Source organism: Eleginops maclovinus, chromosome 10, assembly GCF_036324505.1.
Source record: "Eleginops maclovinus isolate JMC-PN-2008 ecotype Puerto Natales chromosome 10, JC_Emac_rtc_rv5, whole genome shotgun sequence".
NCBI lineage: Eukaryota > Metazoa > Chordata > Actinopteri > Perciformes > Eleginopidae > Eleginops > Eleginops maclovinus.
In genome coordinates, this window is record NC_086358.1 from 18,679,847 (window position 1) to 18,704,244 (window position 24,398).

Below are 24,398 nucleotides of genomic sequence, written 5' to 3' on the forward strand. Positions count from 1 at the left end.
GGCATAGCAGAAGGAGGAATGTCTGCAGGATCTGTTCCTGTTTCCACTCCTTTCAACATTTGTATGCAGAGCATATTCAGTTTATGAAGGTGGGCTGGGTTTATGATGGATGAAAGAAACCAAACAAAGGCCATAAAGAAGCTAATTGGTTACACAATGATCTTGTGATGCCTTCTGGAAGTATTGCTGTTGATGTGAACATTTCATATCCCCGTTTCTCCAACACACAAAAGTATTTGTGTACTTTGCTGCTATAAATTGACTACTGCCATTCAACCCATATAATAACTTTATCTCTCTGCCTTTAGCAGCGAATATGTTGGGCATATGGTCATGAGGCTGGCGCCATGACAACGGCATTCACTGATGAATGTTGTGGCATGTGGTTGAAACTTCTGAAAAAAGTTTTTAAGTAGACTTCGAGTTAAAAAGACTTCTCAAACTACTGTTCCAATTGTAATTAAAAAAAAAATGTAATCATTATTTAGCATCTGGTTTTGTCAGTTTTGTTACACAGATATTCTAGCCTTTGCAGACCATTTACAAGCACAACATCTTATATGTTATGCTACAGGAAAGGGAAAACCTCATAAAGCATAAGGCCACTTCAAGGCTTTTCACATTGGCTTCACTTTCCGAGTCTGAGGTTGCTGCTTTGTTCAAAAAGATAACTCTCTCATCTTCACGAGAGAGGCTGCAGCCCTGACTAGCATCACGCTTCTTCATCTTTGAAGAAAGACTTGTTTCATTGGGTGTGGTGGAGTGATCTTTCCACAACTGCTCATGAGCAAGCTTATAAAGAGTCAATCTCTTATGTGGAGTTCATGGTAAGCCGTTTGCCAAAGAGCACCTTCCATTCAGAACCTAGATTTTTACTCGATGTAAGTCTCTGTGGCATGCTCTGCTCTCTTCTACACAGCAAACAAACATTTAGAAAAGCATTTTAATGCATACACAGGGCACCCCGGAACGAGGCCGAAAGCTATAAAAGCTGTTTAGGTCTGCCGCAGTAATTTATGTACATTATGGGAGTTGCATGTTTCCAAAACTGCCTGCTGGCAACCAGCCAGTGTCCTGGTTTAAACCCGGCTCCATGTGTAATGAAAGGGGGTAAAACGCTGCTGTGGCTGTTTGTAGGGGGAAAATTCTACAGGATCTTGTTAGTACTGACTCAACGCTTGGCCAGTTGTGCAGTATTCCACCACATCTGGTAGACTTTATTCTCAAGACCCTGAGGAATGGTTTTGGTAGCACTTTGTTCGAGGTAATAAAAATTGTGTCATAAGCATCTTACAGACACAAGCTGGAACAAGGACGATCATCTAATCAGAGTTTGATATAGTACAGACCGTGAAAAATGAAGGGGGCAATAAATCTCAATAACATGACTGATTAATGGTTGGAAAATAAAGGCTGCTATGATCAATATTTTTAAAATAGCACAAGATCCAATGAGGCTGTGTGATGTGAAAGGTGTTAATATTAGTAATGAACCAACAGAGTATTTGCCCTAGTTCTGTAGGCCCCCTCATGTCCTTTGAGCCTAGTTTCTGTTGGATTAGCGGCCCACATGATCTCTGTTTTTGATCAGTGTCTTGTAAACTCTTATAGCGTTGTTTTTGCCAATGTTCAGACTGACATTAACATCCAGCAAGGCTCTACTGTGGCCAGTCAAATACGTGCAAAACAACCATTCCTTTTAGATTACGTGTAAAATGAAGATTCTATTTATATCAATCATAAAGAAGATCCCACGGAAGAATTTACTTTCAATCTGTTCTCTGTATCATTCACTGTGCTGGAATGATCATAATTCTAGCTTTTGAGATTTACCCAGATTGCTACTAATGTGAGATGGAAAGTCTAGCTTTATGGTATTTGTTTTTACATATACAGTGCAACCATGTGTGTTAGGTACATTTACAGAGTCAAATACCTTGTATGTGTACTTATACACAGTCCATGATATGCACACATACCAGCCAATAAAGCTCTATACTGTACTTAAGTACAAATGTGAGATACTTGTACTTTACTTGAGTGTTTACTTTTTATGCAACTTTGTACTTCTACTTCCACTACAATTCAGAGGCAAATCGTGTACTTTTCTCCACTACATGTATTTAATCCCTTTAGTTACAGATGTGGATTAATGATGGTAAATATAATCAGCCCTTAAATCAGACTTTAGTTCACCTGGAGTAAATCCAGCAGCTACCCTGCAGTATACAAAGCCATTAAAACTAGCTGTACCTTTACCAGCTCTGAGAACACTTTAATGATCAATAATTATAAAACATATCTGATATATTATTCTGAAATGGACCAATCAAACAATGACTACTTTTACTGTCGCTACTTTAAGTACATTTTGATGAGAATACTTTTTTTACTAACATTTTGATTGCAGGACTTTTACTGTAACAGAGTATTACTACCACAAGATCTGAGTACTTTTCCCACCTCTGATCTCCATGAGCAATAACAGCATGGAATAAAGAGGTCCAATATTAGGACATGCATACAATAGATGTATGTAGATGACATGTATTCAATACAAAGTTTGTTACCTTTAGGTTCTCATTATATGCATTTCTTATTAAAAAGGCCTTTTTCGATGTGTATTTATTTATATAAATCTGTATATATGTGAATGAATGAATGACATGATCCATCATTGCTGGTAATCATGACTCCTAAAATCACGGATTTTAGAAATGTGCTTCTGGTTTGGATTTTCTAAATAAAACTACCATGAGAATAATTGTACCATCATGATAGAAAAAGAATGGAGCAATTCCATGTCCCAAGTTGGGTGATTTATTATTATTATAAATGTGTATATGAAACGCATTCCAAATCGATATATCATTATCCTTTTTTTGTTAAGTTCAAAAAGTGGGATAAATACGTTATGCTTTTACTTTGAAATCGTCCACATTGAGGTGTGTTTCCGGTCAACTGTATCTAGCTTCACTCACTGCCCTGGTCCTCAGCATCCAGCTGCATCCTTTACAGGTGATTAAATATACATTTTAAACGTCTCTTATGTCAAATTCTGTAGTTTTAGTGTTTCAGACATAATGTCAGGGGGGGTATTAGGAATTATAATTCAACAAATTACATATTTAGACGTGTGGGTTGTGAGGACAGTGATACAATATCACCGCCATCTGTTTTCTTCGTCTCCTTCGTCCTATTTTCCCTCGCGCCTCATGTTCGCAAATGTTTTTTTTTTTTTTTTTTACGTTTACAAATGTGTGTTTCTCAAAAATAACTGAGTGGTCCTCGTTTTAAAATGTAGGCTGTATTCTACTACAGCGTCCGAACGCTATTCCTAACCTGTTAAATATCTAAATCCTATTCTGGTCATGGGACTTTATTGGGTATGACATGTATGTGTAGTAGAAAAAAGGCATAAACGTAAACATATTTGTTATTATATGTCATGAATTGGGTGTTGCTTGTGAAAGGAGGGATGATATTAGATGACAGATGCAGAGCGGCAGGCCGGATGCAGCAGCAGCAGCAGCATCATCATGGCGTCCTTCAGTGAAGGGCAGAGCACAGCATCATGATGCTGCGACATCACAGAGCCTCTGCATGCTAGCTGGGGCTAACATTAAGCTACTTTTTTTTTTTAAAGCACAGCAGTATTTATAGTGATAATGATTACTTAATACTAATTCAGCTGCCTGTTCGTTTGGCTACGTGATTGCGTTGTGTGTGAACTATTATTATAACGTTATCCATCCTGTGCCATTCCCTTTCATTTTAGCTTTAGCATCTTCCTAAATATAGGCTATCTACTGTGCATATGAGTTATGCAAAAATACCTCAGAATCTTGTTTAGTATTAACAATGACTAAACTGCACTGTACATATTTACATCAATGACCACCATATGTTATGCTAGATCTGTCTGTCTGTCTGTCTGTCTGTTTGTCTGTCTGTCTGTCTGTCTGTTTGTCTGTCTGTCTGTCTGTCTGTCTGTCTGTCTGTCTGTCTGTCTGTCTGTCTGTCTGTCTGTCTGTCTGTCTGTCTGTCTGTCTGTCCGTCCATCTATAATCTCTGTTATTTTAAAAGCAAAAATTCACTAATTCCAGTTTTTCTTTGCTGAATATTTTTGGGATCTTGGTTTTTTTGGTTTGCCAAAACATGAAGATGTGACCCTTGTCAGATTATTCTATAATGAAAATAACCGTTAGTTGCAGACATATGTTTGCTTGCTTTTTCCTGTTGTTAACCATGCCTTGATTACAACACAAAACAATGTTGTATATTAAATATAGCATTATAAAATCATACTGTATGAGAAAGTTGTTTTTATGTACAGTTTCAATTTGTATTACTGTAACGTATAAAGAAAACGTCTTTTTGGTTTTTTGACTCAACCTTTTCCAAAATAATGATGAATATATTTTAATAATCTTTCTTTCTTCTACATTACTTTGGCACTAGGTGCAGTTCTTCTTCATTCTAGTGGTGGTGGAGTGAGCTTGTCATCATGGGGGAACTGTTCAGGAGCGAGGAGATGACCCTGGCCCAGCTCTTCCTCCAGTCAGAGGCGGCCTACTGCTGTGTCAGTGAGCTGGGAGAACTGGGCATGGTCCAGTTCAGGGATGTGAGTATGAATGTTCCCATGCTACCATGTATGTTGAGTTGTTGGAGGAACATGGGACATAAGATTTTCATTGCCAACATATACGTTGTATATGCTGTGCATATGACCAATAAAACCTTGAAACCTTGAAACCTTGAAACATTGAAACCTATGCTATTTTCAGCTCCTCTGGATGCAGAAATAATCTCATTCCATAATGTACTGTATATTGTCTTCAAAAAGAGTATTTTTGTCATTATTAGTCACTAAGTTTTAGATACATATCCATAACTATTGTGTCAATGATATACTAATTAATGTTCCCATATTTTTGTCCACCCACAGCTCAATCCTGATGTAAACGTGTTCCAGCGCAAGTTTGTGAATGAAGTGAGGAGATGTGAGGAGATGGACAGGAAACTGAGTAAGTAATGAGACTAATCCTGCATTTTTTTTTTCAAAATTGCAGTTGTGTGAGTGAGAAACACTAATCTGTAAAAACATAAAGAACATTTACATTGGTATTAAATTATAAATTCTCTTTGAACAGGGTTTGTGGAGAAAGAGATCAAGAAAGCTGCTATCCCAACTGTGGACACCGGAGAGAATCCAGAGGTGCCCTTTCCCAGGGACATGATCGACCTAGAGGTAATCAGCCAACCATCTGTAGTTATTATGAGATGCATTGACACACAATGGATGATCAATACACACTTTATATGGCTTTGATTTTACCCCCAAAAAAGCATTTTAAACTTTCACATTTCAAACGAAACACAGTCAGTATCAAATACAATTTGAAAAGACACATTCTCCTCTCATGGCTCTGTGTTGTAAAGAGTCCTGCGTACTGTATGTGGCTCTTGTGAAGGCTGTAAAAGAGACATTTGTTTCCGATGTGTATCTATTTGCCATTTTCAGCTTAGCAGGTGGTTGCATTTTTTCAGTTTTCTACAGAACTGCTAATCCAATAGTCCTCTGGTCCTCAGCAACATTAACAACAAACGTGAATTATAACAGTCGAAGTGTCGGACACACAGACAGAGACTACTCTCATTTGTGCTGGCATTTTTATTCATCAAAAGTGGATAAAGAATCAAACCATTCAGCTGTTTTCGGGGTGGTTTTTTCTTGCAAGAAAGGTCAGTCAGTCATACAGAGCGCATACTGTCTGCAGAAAGAAAGAAGCAGAATAGAGTTTGCGTTGCATATTTAAACACAGATAGCAGAAAGGCGGGGTTGAGCTTGGGCAATAATGAAAGGAGAATTCTGGAAGGTAGGGAGGCAGTATCAGGATGTTCTTAGTCCAACAGAAGATGAAACAAATCTTCTCAATAAGGACTTTTCCCAAGCTTTGCAAAGTCGTGAAAGCCAGTACATAGAGATACAAATTAACAACTAAGAATTACACAATGATATTATTAAAGTAAGTTAGTGAGCAAAATACTTTTCTGTTACACATTAAAGCATGATGAAGTGGTTAGTTATTTAAGGTTCATGCATTTACATTTTTATATACAGAATAAACAATATGCAGGATATTTTTTCAACAGTAATGATGCACATTTGTTTAGAGTATGGTGTTTATCGTGTATTTAAACTGCTCATTGTGACTGGCAGGCCACCTTTGAGAAGCTTGAGAATGAGCTGAAGGAGATCAACACCAACCAGGAGGCCCTGAAGAAGAACTTCCTGGAGCTGACGGAGCTCAAACACATCCTTCGCCGAACACAGCAGTTCTTTGATGAGGTTTGCTCTCTCAGACGTTCACGCCACAACACATAATTCATGTGCTAAATAAAGTAACTGAGGTCTTCCTCGTGTAACTGATAGATGGAGGATCCCAACCTGCTGGAGGAGTCTTCCTCCCTGATGGAGGGCAATGAGGGGGGTCGAGGGGCCCCACTCAGACTGGGGTAATGACTGCATCATATTCTCTAATACACATTCACCACTTTTCTTGGCAAATATTGGAATACTAATACAAATAGCTTATGATTACATATTTTTGTGGTCAATTGGACGCCAAAAATATATATTTTCGCTTACATTTGTGTCCTTTTGCATTTTACAAACAAAACCTCCCATTTGTAATGATAGAAGTGTGCTCTATGATGTGTTTACCATTGTTTGAAACATTTTACATGCTTTTTAAAATACCCGGTGGCTATAAAATAAGCCACACCTTACCAAGGATGATTTGATTTGGGTATTGAACATATACAGTGGAAGTATTTGTTCCTCTGCCAATTTAGTTAGTTTACCCACTTACAAAGAAATGAACAGTCTGTCATTTTTATGATAGGTTTATTTTTGCAGTGAGAGACAGAATATCAAAAACAAATCCAGAAATGTAGATTAAAAAAAAGGTATAAATTAATGTGCATTTAATTGGGGGAAATAAGTATTTGATCCCCTTGCAAAACATGCCTTGGTGGAGAAAGCCTTGTTGGACAGCACAGAGGTCAGATGTTTCTTGTAGTCCTCTCCTCTCTGCAGATTCTCTCAAAATCCTCAAGGTTTGGAGGCTGATGTTTTGCCACTGGAAGCTTCAGCTCCCTCCACAGATTTTCTATGGGATGTTGGTCCGGAGATTGGCTAGGCCCCTCCATAACCTTAATGGGCTTCTTCTTTAGTCACTCCTTAGTTGCTTTAGCCGTATGTTTTGGGTAATTGTCGTGCTGGAAGATCTATCCATGCCCCATTTTCAGTGTCCTGGCTGAGGGAAGGAAGTTATCAGCCAATATTTACATGGCCCCCTCAATCATCCCCTCGATGCGGTGAATGGCCTTGTCCCCTTAGCAGAGAAACCCCCCCACAGCATCATGTTTCCACCTCCATGCATGTTCTTGGCGCCATAGGCAGCATCTCTCTTCCTCCAAACACTACATGTGGAGTTGATGCCAAAGATCTTGATTCTGGTCTCATCTGACCACATCACCTTCCCATAAGCCTTCTCTGAATCATTCAGAGGATCACTGGCAGACTTCAGACGGCCTGTACATGTGCCTTCTTGAGCAGGGGACCTTGTGGGCGCTGCAGGATTTGAATCCATTATGGTGTGTTACCAATAGTTTTCTTGGTGACTGTGGTCCCAGCTGACTTCAGATCATTAACACGTCCCTCTTGTAGTTATTGGCTGACCCCTCACCTTTTTCATGATCATTGATCGTGGAGCCCCAGATTGAGGGCGATTGATGGTCATTTTGTGCTTCTTCCATCTTCTAATAATCAAACCAGTTGTCTCTCTTCAAGCTGCTTGCTGGTGGTCTTGTCTTCTATTGCAGTCTTGTGCCGGTCTACAATCTGGTCCCTGATGTCCTTAGACATTAGTTCCACCATGATCACGAGACCTGTCTCTGGTCTTCCGATTGTGGAGAGGTTGTAATCTGATTTATTGACTGTGGACAGGTGTCTTTTATCCAGGTTAAGAGTTGATATCAGGAGTACGTTCTTAAAGTGTGAAGACTTATGTAACTGGTCCTTGGGGAATCTTTGTTGGTTGTAAGGGGATCAAATACTTATTTCCCCCAATTAAATGCACATTAATTTATACCTTTTTTTTAATGTACATTTCTGGATTTGTTTTTGATATTCTGTCTCTCACTGCAAAAAATAAACCTACCATAAAAATGACAAACTGTTCATGTCTTTGTAAGTGGGTAAACTAACTAAATTGGCAGGAGATAAAATACTTATTTCCTCCACTGTACTGTACATGGTCCTGCTTCAAAGCAAAAGACTGAATGTGAAGGAGATTTCTGTGGTTTGTTTTCTTTTGCTCTGATTGCTTATTTGTGTTGTCTGTTCAGGTTTGTGGCCGGAGTGATCAGCAGGGAGAGGATTCCAACCTTTGAGAGGATGCTGTGGAGAGTGTGTCGGGGAAACGTCTTCTTAAGGAAGGCAGAGATTGAGGATCCTTTGGAGGACCCAGCCACGGTCAGCACACTTCACTTACATCATAGAGATGAGAAGAAATACATATTAAGACAAAAAATACAAAGAAGCATACACAAATCTGTGTCATTTGTAACCGTTTTAATTTACATATACAGATCCACCATTTCAGTTTTTAAAAACTTCTTCTCTGTCCAACAGGGAGACCAAGTCGTCAAATCAGTGTTCATTATCTTCTTCCAAGGAGACCAGCTGAAGAACAGGGTGAAGAAGATCTGTGAGGGGTGGGTGTGACTGAGAATCATTCAGAATATTGCATGAGATATTATGAAATAAAGTAAAAATGACAATGAAAGTCAGGGTTGGAGTTAAATGCTGGTACCAGAAGGGGAAGACTATGGTTAGGACGATAACAGTGGGATCCATAAGCATGCTGTTTATCCAGACTAGCAAACAGGCCATCATAGACCAGAGGAAGAAGTGGACAAGCCTGGTCAACATTTGAAATGGTCAGCATTTTCTTGGCGCTAACATCTAGTGGCCATTTAAGGAATATGCTCTCACAGTACTGCTGTGGTTCACACTTGATGCTGAACACCATCCAGGATTTCTGGGCATTAACAGGCACATTTTAAACTAGTCATAACTAAATCTATACTTAAAAGTCCTTAAGAGTTTGAAAGGCCTGAATTTTTACCAGGCAGAGAGGGTTAAGCAAACATAATAAATGCTATTTGTTATCAGAATGTAGGTTTCAGAGTCATATTAGGGACTCAAAATTGATATTTACAGCCTCTTCTGCTTCAATGTTGACCATTATTTTGTATTTGTCAATTGTAATGCAGTACTGAATATCCGGAGTACTTGTTTTCGTCATCTCCACCGTGCAAGAATTCCTGTAGAACAGTAGAAAGTAGTTCTGTGTGAGTGTGTGTTTCATATGTTGTGTATTTTTCCAGGTTCCGTGCCTCTCTCTACCCGTGCCCAGAGACCCCACAGGAGAGGAAGGAGATGCTGGCCGGAGTCAACAGCCGCATCGATGACCTCCAGATGGTTCGTTTGTCACAATAAAGGATCTTTAGCACTCATCACTGGCCCTACACACACCTTCAAAACCAATATAAATAAAAATAGAACAAAATGAGGGGCAGTTTATTTAATAATGCTTACAGAGGTTCTTTGCACCCTTTGTTACTCTGCAGCTGACTTAACAACAAGAAATGAGTCAGAGACTTTGCCAAACAGGATGTCTGTGTACAGGCTCAGTTTCCCTCAGAACGTTTATTGTCTATCAAATAACAAAAGCCCTGATAATGTAGAGGGGTGTTTTCTTGTGCATTAGTTCTTATCCGTGAAACAGCTTTGTTCTGTCTCACAGTGTTGTGGTTTCCCAAAGTGTGCCCTTACTGAGTCTGGAAAAAAGCCTGGCTCTGCTTGAGAGGTCTGCTCTAGCCTGAGCCTGTCAATCAAATACAATGTATTCAACTCTACTGAATTACACTCAGGTTTACAAATTGAACTATGTGCATTACAAATACAATGCAATACAGATGTATTTATAAAGCACTTTTACAACCTCCAGACCAAAGTGCTGTACAGTCAAACAAACAAACAAACAAACATAAAAAAATCCCAAAGCTCAGCTCACACACCATAAAACAAGTACAAGTACAAACAATAGATCATTTAAAAGCAATAAAAGCAACAGTCTACAAGATTACAAATGACCTGAGCCTAAGAGATATACGTACAGTCAAATGAATCAATTTCTACCTTTCGTCAACATGTTTACTTTACAAATACTGCACATGTCAGATGTTAAGCCCATAATACGCTTGCATAACAAGAACGCCATGCAACACAGAGATGAGAAGAAATAACTTCAAATTGTTTAAAAATATATATATCAATAATAATTCAATAAATGACATACCAAACTAATGATTTCTGTGCCATGGCAACCACTTAAATCACCATAACAACTCATATTAGTTGAACCTCCTCCACTATCAAGCCCACACCATCCAAATATCCAGGGTTGACTGGACCAGGGTCTTTAACCTTAAAACTAATGTCTCCACCCTGCTGCTGTAGGTGCTGAACCAAACAGAGGACCACCGTCAGCGAGTGCTGCAGGCCGCCTCCAAGACCATGCGGGTGTGGTTCATCAAGGTGAGGAAGATGAAGGCCATCTACCACACCCTCAACCTGTGCAACATCGACGTCACCCAGAAGTGTCTGATTGCTGAGGTGTGGTGTCCCGTCTCTGACCTGGACTCCATCCAGTTCGCACTGCGCAGAGGGACGGTCAGTTGGTTGTGTATTTATTCACCTCACTTTCATCTTCTTGTTATATGTGAAGTGTAGAGGTCTCATATTTCTCTCTGCTTGTCCTGCACACGTTGCATCAATAAAGCCATGAGCTACATGCGAAGTATGTCTTCAGATGTTATTTCCCATATTATACCTTTGTTTCTTTGTCTAAAGCTTCTTAAAAAAAACCGGTTTAACAGTCCATCTCCAAGCCTACACAGATCACCTTCTACAGTACAAAGCCGCCCTCAACACTGCCCGCTCCGCATACTACTCAAACCTCATTCACACCGGCTCAAACAACCACAAGGCTCTCTTTTCCACTGTTAACAAACTTCTAAACCCCATCGACAACATCTCGAACTCCTTTACCGTAGATAAATGCAATTCTTTCCTCTCATTCTTCCAAACCAAAATTGATACGATCTACAGTTCACTAACCGCCTCCCCCACCCCTCTACCCTCCGCACTCCCATCCACCCCTCTTACCTCCATACCCCTTTCCAAATTCACACTTACCTCCCCGGCCGACCTATCCAGAATCATCTCAACCATGAAAACTTCTACCTGCACATTAGATCCCATCCCATCCTCTCTTGTTAAGTACTGTTTCCCCACCATCGCCCCACTTATTTGCAAAATCATCAACTCCTCCCTCAGCTTTCCCTCCGTTCCCCCTTCACTCAAACTAGCTGCTGTCACCCCCATCATCAAAAAACCCGGTCTAAACCCTGACATCATGAACAATTTCCGGCCCATTTCCAACCTCCCATTTCTGTCAAAAATACTGGAACGCGTCGTTGCCTCTCAAATCAAATCCCACCTCAACAATAATGACCTCTTTGAACAATTTCAATCTGGATTCCGCACCCAACACAGCACCGAAACCGCCCTCCTCAAAATCACAAATGACCTCCTTCTCTCCTCCGACTCCGGCCTACTCTCCATTCTCATCCTCCTTGATCTCTCCGCCGCCTTCGACACCATCAACCATTCTATCCTACTCTCCCGCCTGAAATCCCTTCTCAACATCACCGACACTGCCCTCACCTGGTTACACTCCTACCTCACTGACAGAAAACAGTTCATCTATGTCAACAACTGCTCCTCCACAACTGCTCCCCTGTCCCAAGGCGTCCCCCAGGGTTCTGTGCTTGGTCCTCTCCTCTTCATCGTCTACCTCCTTCCCCTTGGCCAAATCATCCGTCGCCCTGGTATCCATTTCCACTGCTACGCTGACGACATCCAACTATACATTTCAACAAAATCCATCACCCCTGTAACCCACTCCATCCTGTCAAACTGCCTTTCGGAAATTAAAACCTGGATGCAAGAAAACTTTTTACAACTAAACTACGACAAATCTGATATGATCCTCATTGGTCCAAATTCCCTCACCCAAACAGCTCAAGATTTCCACCTCACTGTCAACAACTCCACACTGTCCCCCTCCCCCCTCTGCCGCAACCTTGGTATCATCTTCGACAATAACCTCAGCTTCAACCATCACATCAAACAAGTCACCAAAACAGCCTTCTTTCACCTCAAAAACATCTCCCGCCTCCGCCCGTCACTATCTTTCACTGCCGCCGAAACCCTGATCCACGCCTTCATTACATCCCGCCTCGACTACTGCAACAGCATTTTCTATGGTACAACCTCCAAACTCCTCCATAAACTCCAATACATTCAAAACTCCGCCGCCCGTCTTCTCACCCACACCCGTTCACGCGATCATATCACCCCTGTCCTCCAGAACCTCCACTGGCTCCCCGTCCCTCAGCGTATTCAATTCAAACTCCTCCTTCTCACCCACAAAGCCCTCCACAACCAGGCCCCCTCCTACCTCACTGACCTGCTCCACCACTACACCCCTCCCCGTCACCTCCGCTCCTCTGATGCCAACCTCCTCACTGTCCCTAAAACCAAGCACAGAACCTGGGGAGACAGAGCCTTCTCCGTTGCTGCCCCTACCCTCTGGAATTCCCTCCCCAACCACATCCGTGACTGCAATGACCTCACACTTTTCAAATCACTACTCAAAACACACCTGTTCCACTCTGCCTATAATTCTTAACCACCACTTTTCCTAATTCTGTTTTTGTTCTGTCTGACTGTTGTATTGTGCTGTTCTATTTACAATGTATCTACTTCTCTGCGTTTTCTTGTGTTTCTGTGTTTTTAAATGTATTTTAATTACTTATTTTTCATCTGTAAAGTGTCTTTGAGTGATTGAAAAGCGCTTACAAATAAAATGTATTATTATTATTATTATTAAATCTATATGGACACAATCAAGGATGACATGGCAATAAGCACTGTCACAGGGATATCTTGCCCTGGGCTTTAGGGAATACTTTCTTGGGCCCCCCTTGGTTCATGTCTTAACTGTACTTAAGATTTTCTGTCAGGCTGTTGGAACTAAAATGATTATGAATTCAGTTTAGTTCCTGCCCACTAAACTACAACAGGATCACACCAATCAAATTAAAGTTCCAAAATCATTAGTTGGTACAAAAGCTTGCCTTTTGGAGAATAACATTGTGCAAAACATTTTTTTGATACACTTGAATTACAAGTTGAAAAGCCAAAACATGCATTTAAAGGCTACAGGAGGAATTTTTGACATGCATTTAGTGAATTTAGTAGTTGTAGGGCATGTCCTGAGGTTGTATGGACCCCCCTGGTATCTGTTCTTACTGCTACAACATGTACCTGGACTCTCTTTGACAGGAGAGGAGCGGCTCCACTGTGCCGTCCATTCTCAACAGGATGCAAACCAAGCAAACCCCGCCCACCTTCAACAAGACCAACAAGTTCACGTCAGGCTTCCAGAATATCGTGGATGCCTACGGCATCGGGAACTACCGGGAAATCAATCCAGGTGATACAGAAATTGCAGCAACATGTTTTTATTATATTATTTTCTCATTTTGTCATAATGCAAGCTACAGGGCTTTACTGATGAGGTGCAGAGGCATTCCTCTAAACTTCAGAGAGAGACCCCTCTTGGGATATAACAGTAACTCTCTTTCTCTAAGAATCTTGCTTTGATGCTGCATTGATTGAATAGTAAGATTGTTATGGACTTTTTTACATGTGGAATTAATACCTTTTACTTACTTAAAATCCAATTATACTAATTGATAATTGACTGAATGAATATCTGGGTGGTTTTGATGGAGTTTTGTGTCTGATTGTCACCTGTAACAGCTCCATACACCATCATCACCTTCCCCTTCCTGTTTGCCGTGATGTTCGGGGACATGGGTCACGGCACACTGATGACCTGTGCTGCCCTCTACCTTGTCATCAGAGAGAGTCGCCTCGTCGCCCAGAAGAGTGACAACGAGGTACAGACGAATCAGCTCAGCAACTCAACCTTACAGTACACATATTAACTGTACACATGTGAGAGTTCTAAGTCGGTGTGTGTCTCCGTAGATGTTCAACATGGTGTTTGCTGGTCGCTACATCATCCTGCTGATGGGGATCTTCTCCATGTACACCGGGATCATTTACAACGACTGCTTCTCCAAGTCACTCAACATGTTTGGCTCTGGATGGAGCGTCAGGCCCATGTTCAGTATTAAAGGAGCCAACTGGACGTAAGTCATACATCCCTTCTGCTTATACTGATTCTGTTTGAGAGTTTTCCCCTATTAATCTAGTAAATCTACTACAAATCTAAAATGAATTTAACAACAATGCCTAGGTCTTGTTTTTCTTGTTACATGAAAATTGCAAAAAATGAAATGTGGCTTTGTTAACGTTATATGGAGTAACTATTTCTGATGAACAACAACCATCTGCAGGATTACTTTCTTTGCATGGTCTTGTTCACTTAGATCTGTGCTCACTTATCTGCCAACTAAACTCTGCTAAAATGAGTAGAACAATTGTACGGATTCATTCCGTAGAAAACTAATATTACAGATATTTGAAAGAAATAAATGTGACTTGTGTTTAACACCAGTCTTTCTCCACCCTCTCTTTTCTATGTTATCTTACTATTTATATTCATATTGATTTTATTTAAATTTCTACTATGCTGTTGGTGTTTGTATTCTAAAATGTGTGGCTGGTTTCTCTAAAAGCTGCAGCACGTAAACAGTCTTTTTTCCCCAACACTTTGATTTATTCATCTCCCCCTGATCTGTCCTAGGTTTAAGACACTTGATGGAAATAGGGTGCTGCAGTTGGACCCCGCTGTTCCTGGTGTGTTCAACGGGCCTTACCCACTCGGAATTGACCCGGTAAAATCTTTACATTCACTTATACAACAAAAATAAGTAGCTGGCAGTTTGTTTGTCTTTTTTTTCTCCTCTGTGACAGAGAGCTCAATTGTAGATAAACCATAAGCCCCGCTGTTGCTCTGGCTGACCATGAACACACACAGACTGTAGTTTATTTACAACCAATACCTCAACTATTTCCTTTTTTATTTATTGCCTTTTATATTGAGCCTTTTGAAAAATGAAACTATACCTATCTGTGAGCTGAATGATTGAACAAAAGTAAATACCACAAAGGAGAATAATACAGAGTTTATAAAGATAGATTTAGTTTGTTGATAGTACACCCTTATTCAAAATAAAGAAAGATCAGAAGAGTCTCAGCTTAGTTGGTTCTCAAACATTTTACCTTTCTGTGTAATCTCTGCAGATCTGGAACCTCGCCACCAACAAGCTGACCTTCCTCAACTCCTTCAAGATGAAGATGTCTGTGATCGTGGGCGTCACCCACATGCTGTTCGGAGTGTCTCTCAGTCTCTTCAACCACCTGTAAGTATTACACTCCACAGCAAGGCTGAAGATCAACATCTGAACTATTTGTAACTCAGTTTTCACTTCCATTATTTACAGACTTATGGAAAAATCATTATAAGCTAAAGGGTCTGTACTTGATTTGTCTACTATACTGTACGGCTTTCAGCTTCTGATGTTAGACTCCCTCAATGATTGAATTATTCTGTACTTTTCCTTTTTTTTTCTTTAGACATTGATATCTCGACTGTAACTAAACAGATTTATCCCGTTCAAGTTGCTGAAAAAGTCCCTACTAATCTCTTGCAATGTTTATATGAAGACCACTGGAACCTGGGAACATAGAACGATGGGAACATAGTGATATCCTCAGTTATTCAATAAATGTTACAGCAGGTTTTCCATCACCGACATAGCAGCGCTTCAGCTTTGTCCGTGTCGTTAACTGATTTCAGGTACTTCAAGAAGCCTCTGAACATCTTCCTGGGCTTCATCCCTGAGATCGTGTTCATGGCCAGCCTGTTCGGATACCTCGCCCTGTTGGTCTTCTACAAGTGGACAGCCTATGATGCCTTCACCTCCAAGGACGCGCCCAGCTTGCTCATCCACTTCATCAACATGTGTCTCTTCAACTACAACGACCCCACTAACAAACCCCTCTACAGGGGGCAGGTACTCCCCCACCTCATCCTCCCCTCGGCCTCTCCCAGCTTTATGCCCCTCCCTAACTAATATGATGGAACTCTTTCAGTTTTTCTTCTAGTCAGAGTTGTCTCATCTACAGAGCTGGTAGGGATGTTGTGTCTTGCAGAGAACTTTTTCAGGAGTTATTATTGCCAACAATCATCCAGTTAAAGAACAGTCATTCATTACTGTAGGATCCTTTACTATCCAAACCTTCTGTAAAGACTTTTGGAACAGTACTTTAGACTGCCCATTCGATTCAAAATAAGCTAAAGCTAAAACCACATTTTTTTGTACAGTGCCAGAGTGAGCTGTTTGTTTGGGTACTGGTTTGCACAGCCTTCTAGTAACGAGCATAGTTAAGTAATGGTAAAATATGAAGCCTGTGCCAAAGTGTTAAAAACCAGCAGTCTTTGAACGGCTGGCACCATAAGCAAGCCGATCCCTTAAGACACCCATGTTAAAATGCCAGATTTTATAGCCCTAATAAAAGTTTAGAGACAATTTCACAAAACGATTTTGGTCTCTATAGCTATTCTCCGTTTCTGACAGAGTGAACTTTTAAAGTTGTTTTTACTGTTCAGCTGACTCTCTGTGCTCACACAATATGTGCTCATCTCTTTTATAAATTTGGCTTTGGATACCAAAACAAAAATCTCCAGTGTGTTCAGCTGACTCGAGGCTGTCTGTTCTTGATTTAATTGGCTGGAAATAGTTTTGCTTCTGTAAATGTGATGGAAACCACAGAGAACATTCTTGCAGAAAAGTGTGCTCTCCTTCCACCAGCTGGATAGTGTTAGCCTTTAATCTTGGTTTCGTGTGAAATCTGTTATGTCCTCGGATCAGCCTTTTACTGTTATTAGATCAAAACAACAAATAAGTAGAGAAAGCTTATATAGGGTGGAGAACTAGACAAATAAAGATTGTGGTGTGTGTTTTCTGTCCCAGCAGTGTGAGGGAGTTCAGCAGGATCTGTTCAGGGAATCAGCTTCTCCTGATCACTGCCGCACATCACCAACTCCGTGTTAACCTCTCTCTGTTTGAATCTGTAGATGGGGATCCAGGTTTTGTTGGTGCTGATTGCCCTTGCATGTGTACCCTGTATGCTGATTGTGAAAACTATGGTGCTTCGGCGGCAGCACCTGTGGAAAATCAAACTGGTATGTGGATCTGACCCCACCTATTGCCTTTCTGCCACCTTTGATGAATAACATTTTATAACCTTTTTTTTTTCTACTCCTATTCCGTCATTCATTTCAATGGACATTGTACTGTGTGACGTGGTTGGTGGTGTTGCCATGAAAAATGCTTAAAGCCTGCCTTGGGAACGCTCATATTTTGGTGTTAAATTTGGGTAGAAAGACTAAGGGCACCCTAACAGCTGATGATCTGCCACTGATTTCACAAGTTCTAATCCAAAAAGCTCCATATGCAACAAGTATGGATTATTCAGATACCTGATATATCGATCCGAGGCTCTCATGGTTTTCACTTATTTAAATATTAAAACAATTATTTAAACCATAAAGAACTAAGATGAATACCAAATATAAACCAACGCAAAAAAAAGTACCATGTTTATTAGAGTCCTACATTTAAACTTTTGTAAGTTGTGCCAGATGCTGTTTTTTAGCAGCTCGACTTTTGACCAAAAAAATGACGGTATTCCGCCTATAAACATATTAAGGTGTACTCAAGTCTTTACTCAGAATTGCACTACACTCATCTTGTTAGATTAGATTGGATTAGACTCAACTTTATTTTCATTGCAAAATGTAGAGTACACATACGTATCGTGTGATGTGTAGTATAATATAAGAATATACACAAGAGAGGTATAAAAAAGAGCAAGGACATACAGTTTTACCAGTATATATGGATCAAAGAGACTATAAATGTAGTATAGAGTAATATCAAATTTAAATGCACCATAGAGCTGGTGTACATAATGCCAGTATAATACATATAGACACAATATAAAGATTATATAGGAATACATTATAGACAGTTATTGACACACTGTGCCTCCTCTTACATGCATAGTATATATGTAGTAGTAGTTTGGAAGCAACTGTCTAATAAACCTCGTCTACATGCATGCCGACCAATCAGACAATGCCTGATGGCGAGGGTGCTGTATGATTGGCCAGAGAGTTTACAGCATTTAAAACTTTCACAGTTACAACCTCTACTTTACAAAATTCTAGTTTGTTTAGGTTTACCTCCAGTGAAGCCTTTGAGCAGTGTCATGTTTTGTAAGAGTGCTGTATTTGTTTCATTTTGGAATGAAAGGCTCCTCTCGCTGTACTGGGTGCCCTGTCTCTTAAATAAATGTGAGTAAATGAAAAAAGCGTTCATCCTAAGGCTTGCTTTAATCTAGACACAGCTCTTGTGGCTTTTGTATCTAGTCCCAGAAGAGGGAAGAAACCCCTGCAGAGAATCTAGAGCAGTCTTTAGAGCAAACAGGCGTTTCCTCATCATGCTCCGGACTCACCCAACAGGGCACACAGAAGTTCGGAGGGGTGCGGGTGGGCAACGGGCCCACGGAGGACGAGGCTGGCATCATGGACCATGACCACCTCTCCCAGCACTCAGAGGAAGGAGATGAGGTGAGACAGTGAAATATGGACAAACATCACTGATTGCATCTTCTTCCCTAACTGGGATTTCAGTTTTTTTAATGAGATGGTTCAGGGAGGACTAAACCAAATGGGAGGGCTCATAAATAAAGTGAGTGTTAAACAATTACACTGTGCTTTAAATTGCCCCTGTTAGCCTAGCCTAGTGGAGACACTGGCACCTGGAGTCTAACAGCCCCCCTTTAGACACACCCCTGCCTCTTTTAGACCCTTAATTTAACCAGGAGACCACTGCTTCTGTCCGGTGTGAAACTAAAAGTCAGTGTTTACTTGTTTTAAATTAGAAACCTCAACATACCTTACTACGTAACTAATGGACATGAACCTATGTCCCTTTTCTTAAATCTAACCAAGACGTTTCCTGTGTACAAAGAGGTTTGTTTTTAAAAGACATAGCATGTACGTATGCAAGGAGCAGAAACTGACACTATGTACATAGCGTCATAGTCTGAAGCCTAAAGCCAAGCTGCTGTTTCTGACCAGTTGGAAGTAAGTGATAGTCACTTTAAAAGTGGACTGTCACAATCTTAAATTAATATTTAAATGTTCTGTATGTCAAAACATTTGGTTTTGTGTGCAGCACATTACACTGCAGCCTGGCCGCCCAACTTAGCAGAAAGTAATGAATCAAAGTTCTTCCTGATGTTTAAGATGGGCTTTCAAAAGGTTTAAAACCTAACTTCAAATCTTAAGTTTTGACTAGATATAGACACTAAAGTTTTAATGTTAACCTCTTCGAATTTCTTGATATTTATTTATTGTACGCAACTTTTTTGGGGCTTTTTGCCTTTAATCGGATAGGAGAGTGACAGGAAAGTGGGAGAGAGAGTCGGGGTGGGATCCGGAAAGGACCACGGTTTGGGAATCGAACCCGGGTCGCCGGCGTACGGTGCAGGTGCCCCAGCCAGTTGTGCCACGGCCGTGGCCTGTACGCCACTTTTTGACAGATATCCACACTTGTAAAAAGTATGGTATTTTTGTTGCGTGCCAGCTAAAAGAGCTGGTATGCAATGCATCCACTGGAGTAGAGAAGCGTTAATTAGGAAGTTTGACATTACAAAAGATTTTCATATCTTATTTTCTGGTTAAGAAGACCTGAGTGTTCTCGTATCTGGGCTCTCTTAGTGACATGCTGTCTGCCTTATATTCAAATATATTAGTTTAATTTAGTTTAAAAAGTATCAAAGTTATTATTAAAAGATTTGCTAAATATAAATCTTGAGTCTCCATCTCTTTGCGTTACTCCCTGTAATATCTTTATTTCACTTTCCCTTGAGTCGTACCAAGAGGTGAGGGCAAAGTCAGCGTGCAGAGAGAAGGGCAGGGCAGGGATGGACTGGAGCAGATAACACATGGATTTTCCATTTCAGAAACGTAAACAGAGAGGTGCTTTTCATGAGAACCAGCGAGAGGAATTTATGAAAATACCTCCCTGATTTTTTTCTCTATCTGTGACTCAGAGCTGTGGTGTCTCCCATGTCTCCTGCGTAATACATCTCTGAGTGTTTATGCTGCAATAACATATTACATAACTGAAAGCTTATAAGAATTCATTTTGTCCTCATTATTCCAAGCGTAGGATATTCCATGTTGCCCTAACTTAAAAACAGGGTTATGGGGTTTCTACTGCATGTGGAGATGAGTTACTAAGTACTACAGAAAATGTTTACACATGGAAGGCATATCTTCTTTTCATGACAGATGTAGTATGCACGTGTTTAAGGTTAGGATTTTTCAAAGTTTCAATTATTTACATTTTATTTCATCAATAATTCACTGTTAGCTTACCAGGAAAATGCAGTTTGTTCCATTCGCATGCCTATTGCAACACTTTACAAATAGTCACAGTAAATCACATTTTAAAATAAGCAAAAGGAGGCCCAACCTGAGTCCAAAGCTTTATCCATTAAACTTTATCCAAATCTGACTTTAAACCTGATTCCTTTATCACAACCTGTATGGCTTGGATGAAGTTCTATAACTTGAAAATCTGGTGAAAGAAACTGATAATAAAGGTGCAAAACCGGGATGGAACTGTGTAGATGGATGCCGTTCCTGAATGCTGCCACTAACCTTTGACCTTTTCTTACTTTCAAGCACGCAGATGAAGAGCCGGTAAGAATGGTGTTTGGTTTCTCTTAGCATGTCTGGATGCTGTCCTGCCTGATCTGTTTGTGTCTCGAGAGCCAAGTGGTGGTCTTTCTGTCTTTGAACCGTGATTGCTCTGTCCAAACCTCCTGTTCTGCTATACTGCATCTCCCGATACCAGGCATCATGTTTACGTGTTTGATTGTGAGATGTATATTTGTGTCTGTGTCAGTGCTCCTTCTTGGAGTCTTTATTGTCAACAGGTTTTACAAGTGCAACACTCTGCTGGGATGCAACAAGTCCATTTTTTTCGAGTGCATATTTTTATCGGTAGCATGATTTCTCATGGTAAATCTCACTTATTGAAGCAAGGCAGAATATGTTAAATCACTCTGTCAGTATCAAGCAAATTACAAACGCTTTGAAATAGTGAGAAACTTAGCTTGTTCAAAAAAAGGTTGGCACGCAATACAGTGTTATTTTTATCTGAAAAAACCATCACCACCACTTTTCAAAACAAAGTGACGCCCAGGCTTATTGGGGCCATTGAAGGTAAACATAACAACAAATAAATATTTTAATAGTATCATATTTATTATTATTTAGAAATGTTATTCTCCAACTTCAATCTCAGAGAATTTTTAAAAAACATAATATAGCAGCCTAATAAGAAAAAATAAATATAAGAATTGAAATACAAAATTCATATAATCAATATGTAATATAAATAATACATACTAAGAATAATAATCATAATAATACAAACAGGATAATAATCAACAATAGAATTCAGGGGATACAATTAGCCTGCATTGTATGTGATGGGGGGTGGGAAGGTACCTGGATAGTGGGTCGGGGGGCCCTGGCCCAAAAAAGGTTGAGAACCACTGATTTACAGTAGAACCAAGTCCGAGCAGTTTTGAGATCATGTGGAGACCAAGTCATGAGGCTAAAACAAGCAAAAGGGTTGCTATTCAATATTATTAATAGTGTTTTCTTATGTTTTACAATATTAATGCCTTTCAGATGGTCAGTGTCTCTGTTTAGGTGATTATTAAGCGTGTTTCCATCCAAACAAGGACGAGTTTAATCACTCACAAGACAAGTGTTTAATCATTCCGACTCAAGTCTAAAGGCTCAATGATGTGACTTTGCTTAGCTGAACTTTCTGTGGACAAAATGTCTGATCCGAGACCCCGGCATTGGTGCATTTTGCCATTACAGCATGTTAACCCGGGGTTGTTTTTATTAGCCACTTATGTCGGAGACCCTTTGAATGGAAACAATGAGGGCTGCTTCCATGAACTTTATTTCACGGCTCCAAGGACAAAAGAGAAGCATGGAAAGAGGAAACCAGACCAGCGCAAAAGCCAAAGCCAACAGGAGCAGCTCAGATCATTAGAGTCCCATGTTTCCCCCTCTCTGCCCGCCTCGTACAGGAAAAGGCTTGCTCCAGGAAGCACAGAACGGAGGAACTGTGTTGGCTTTACAACACACAAACAAGTCCTTCAGCTGTGATCTTGCTGGGGGAAAAAAAGAAGAAACAAACTCAAGCAAGCTCTTTGTCTTCAGTCAGATCAGAGCTAAAGGCTCGAGCAGGGGTCAAAGGTCAGAGCAGAAACTAATTAAGATGATAGCGCTCATTTCCAGGGTTCATGCCCTGCTGGCAGCTCGGTTGTTGTCACTGGCAACATGTGGAGTAGCACCGCTGGGTAATAGTCATATATCAGTGTTAAGTAGAGAGTAAAGTGTTTATTTTAAACACTGCTCAGCTGATAAGCTATGATGACTCAGATGTAGGTAATAACACACTGGAAATGTCCTTTTCTTTTTCCTGCAATCTTACCTATTGCAGTCAGTATGTTAAAAAAATGACTGTGTTAATGTTTGTTAATTTATTCAAATTGTTATATTCCATCAGTGATATGATCTTACTTTTCATAGCTATTAGTGCTTTCCTTAAAAAAAAAACAGCGTCAGACGTCAGCTAAAGGGTCATTACCAATTTCTTTTGTTTGAATTTGGACACTAAACACATTTATTACACGTTGGCTTTTGGAAGATGTGCATTTAGCAGACAGGGATCATATATCAGCTTTCGGGAGGTTAACAGGACCCAAATGCAGAATAAGGAGGAGGGATACAAAGTAGAACAAAAAGCGAGCCTTTATTTACTAAAAAGCTGTGACCAAAAACTGACAGAAAGGAAAAGTAGAAAAACAAAACTATACCTAACCAGAAGGATACAGGTGGACAAACACATGACACGGGGAATCAGAACTCTGGGAAAAGTGACGACGAACCGGCCAGGAACACCAGGGAAGACAAGACTAATTACACAGGGACTTATCATAAGACAAGACACAGCTGGGAACGGGAGGCAGAAACACGAGGGCAACCGGTGATCACAATGAGGCAATCAGACACAAGAGGGCAAACACAGGAAGTAACAACACCAGGAGAAACTAAATATCAAAATAAAACAGGAAACTAAATACAAAACTGAGATCGTAACAGGATCAAGCGTTATTGGTGCTCGTCCTATTCGGCACCAATCCTCACCATTTAAGTATGTGCAATAATGGATCTTAACGTATTAAAGCTCCTGTGGTGGACCATGGAGGAAGATTTCCTGAAAGTTGGTTTCAAGTTGAAACTCACTTGATGCTGCGGTGACCTGAAGGTTATCAGTTCAACCTTCAGGATAGGTAAACAAGCAGTGTTTTCCCTCATTAGCACCAAGGAGATACCCCCTGAGCAAGGCTGAAGGGAAACAGTCATCAGCTCAATGCCACTGAATGTAGAAAACATACTGTACATGTGTGTATTACTATAACTACACTGTGTGTCCTCACCATCTTGTCGTTCCACCACAGTTTGACTTTGGTGACGTAGCTGTTCACCAGGCCATACACACCATCGAGTATTGTCTTGGATGCATCTCCAACACAGCCTCCTACCTGCGGCTCTGGGCCCTCAGCCTGGCTCATGCACGTGAGTAAAACATAGCATTAACAAGTTTATGAAACATGTTCTGAGAAACATCATTTAAATTGGCAACAGACGTGTTTTCTGATATAGCTCATCACAATAATCTCAACAATGGAACGACAGCAGAATAATGTCACCAGTGTTGAGGTTGGTTCCCTTTAAACATCCCTTTCACGATCCTGTCTGCCATCGGGAAAAATAAAGGCTCCATTGTCAGCACATGGGAAGTTTGTCTGGTATTGTGCACCCAAAACAGGAAGAGGTTTAGCTCTTGTTTTCCCAAGAATCTATCAACTAACCAAAGAGTATCAATGTTACTTATCTCCAGCTACTCTCCTCAGTAGCTGAATTGGAAGCGAGTGGAACAATAAGTTTGGAAAACAAAATACAGTATGGCCAGCTCTTTCCAAATGGAAG

At 40.4% G+C, this 24,398-nt stretch overlaps 1 protein-coding gene across 4 annotated transcripts in view; it reads left to right on the plus strand.

Annotated features, from left to right (window-relative positions):
- Positions 1-2,949: 2,949 nt before the first annotated feature.
- The window catches only part of atp6v0a1b (ATPase H+ transporting V0 subunit a1b), a 33,854-nt gene continuing 12,405 nt past the window's right edge, over positions 2,950-24,398 (plus strand). The window contains exons 1-20 of one of the 4 annotated variants that reach the window (XM_063893844.1): positions 2,950-3,018; positions 4,462-4,624; positions 4,949-5,027; positions 5,154-5,251; positions 6,224-6,352; positions 6,437-6,519; positions 8,416-8,542; positions 8,702-8,784; positions 9,460-9,553; positions 10,595-10,807; positions 13,547-13,697; positions 14,027-14,166; positions 14,258-14,421; positions 14,979-15,069; positions 15,479-15,597; positions 16,035-16,251; positions 17,316-17,423; positions 18,672-18,872; positions 21,000-21,017; positions 23,867-23,984. In XM_063893844.1, the coding sequence (XP_063749914.1) occupies positions 4,508-4,624; positions 4,949-5,027; positions 5,154-5,251; positions 6,224-6,352; positions 6,437-6,519; positions 8,416-8,542; positions 8,702-8,784; positions 9,460-9,553; positions 10,595-10,807; positions 13,547-13,697; positions 14,027-14,166; positions 14,258-14,421; positions 14,979-15,069; positions 15,479-15,597; positions 16,035-16,251; positions 17,316-17,423; positions 18,672-18,872; positions 21,000-21,017; positions 23,867-23,984 (2,350 nt within the window). In that variant the 5' untranslated portion in view covers positions 2,950-3,018; positions 4,462-4,507. The remainder of the gene's footprint in view (positions 3,019-4,461; positions 4,625-4,948; positions 5,028-5,153; positions 5,252-6,223; positions 6,353-6,436; positions 6,520-8,415; positions 8,543-8,701; positions 8,785-9,459; positions 9,554-10,594; positions 10,808-13,546; positions 13,698-14,026; positions 14,167-14,257; positions 14,422-14,978; positions 15,070-15,478; positions 15,598-16,034; positions 16,252-17,315; positions 17,424-18,671; positions 18,873-20,999; positions 21,018-23,866; positions 23,985-24,398) is intronic. The other 3 variants (XM_063893846.1, XM_063893845.1, XM_063893847.1) reach the window with 3 other exon arrangements.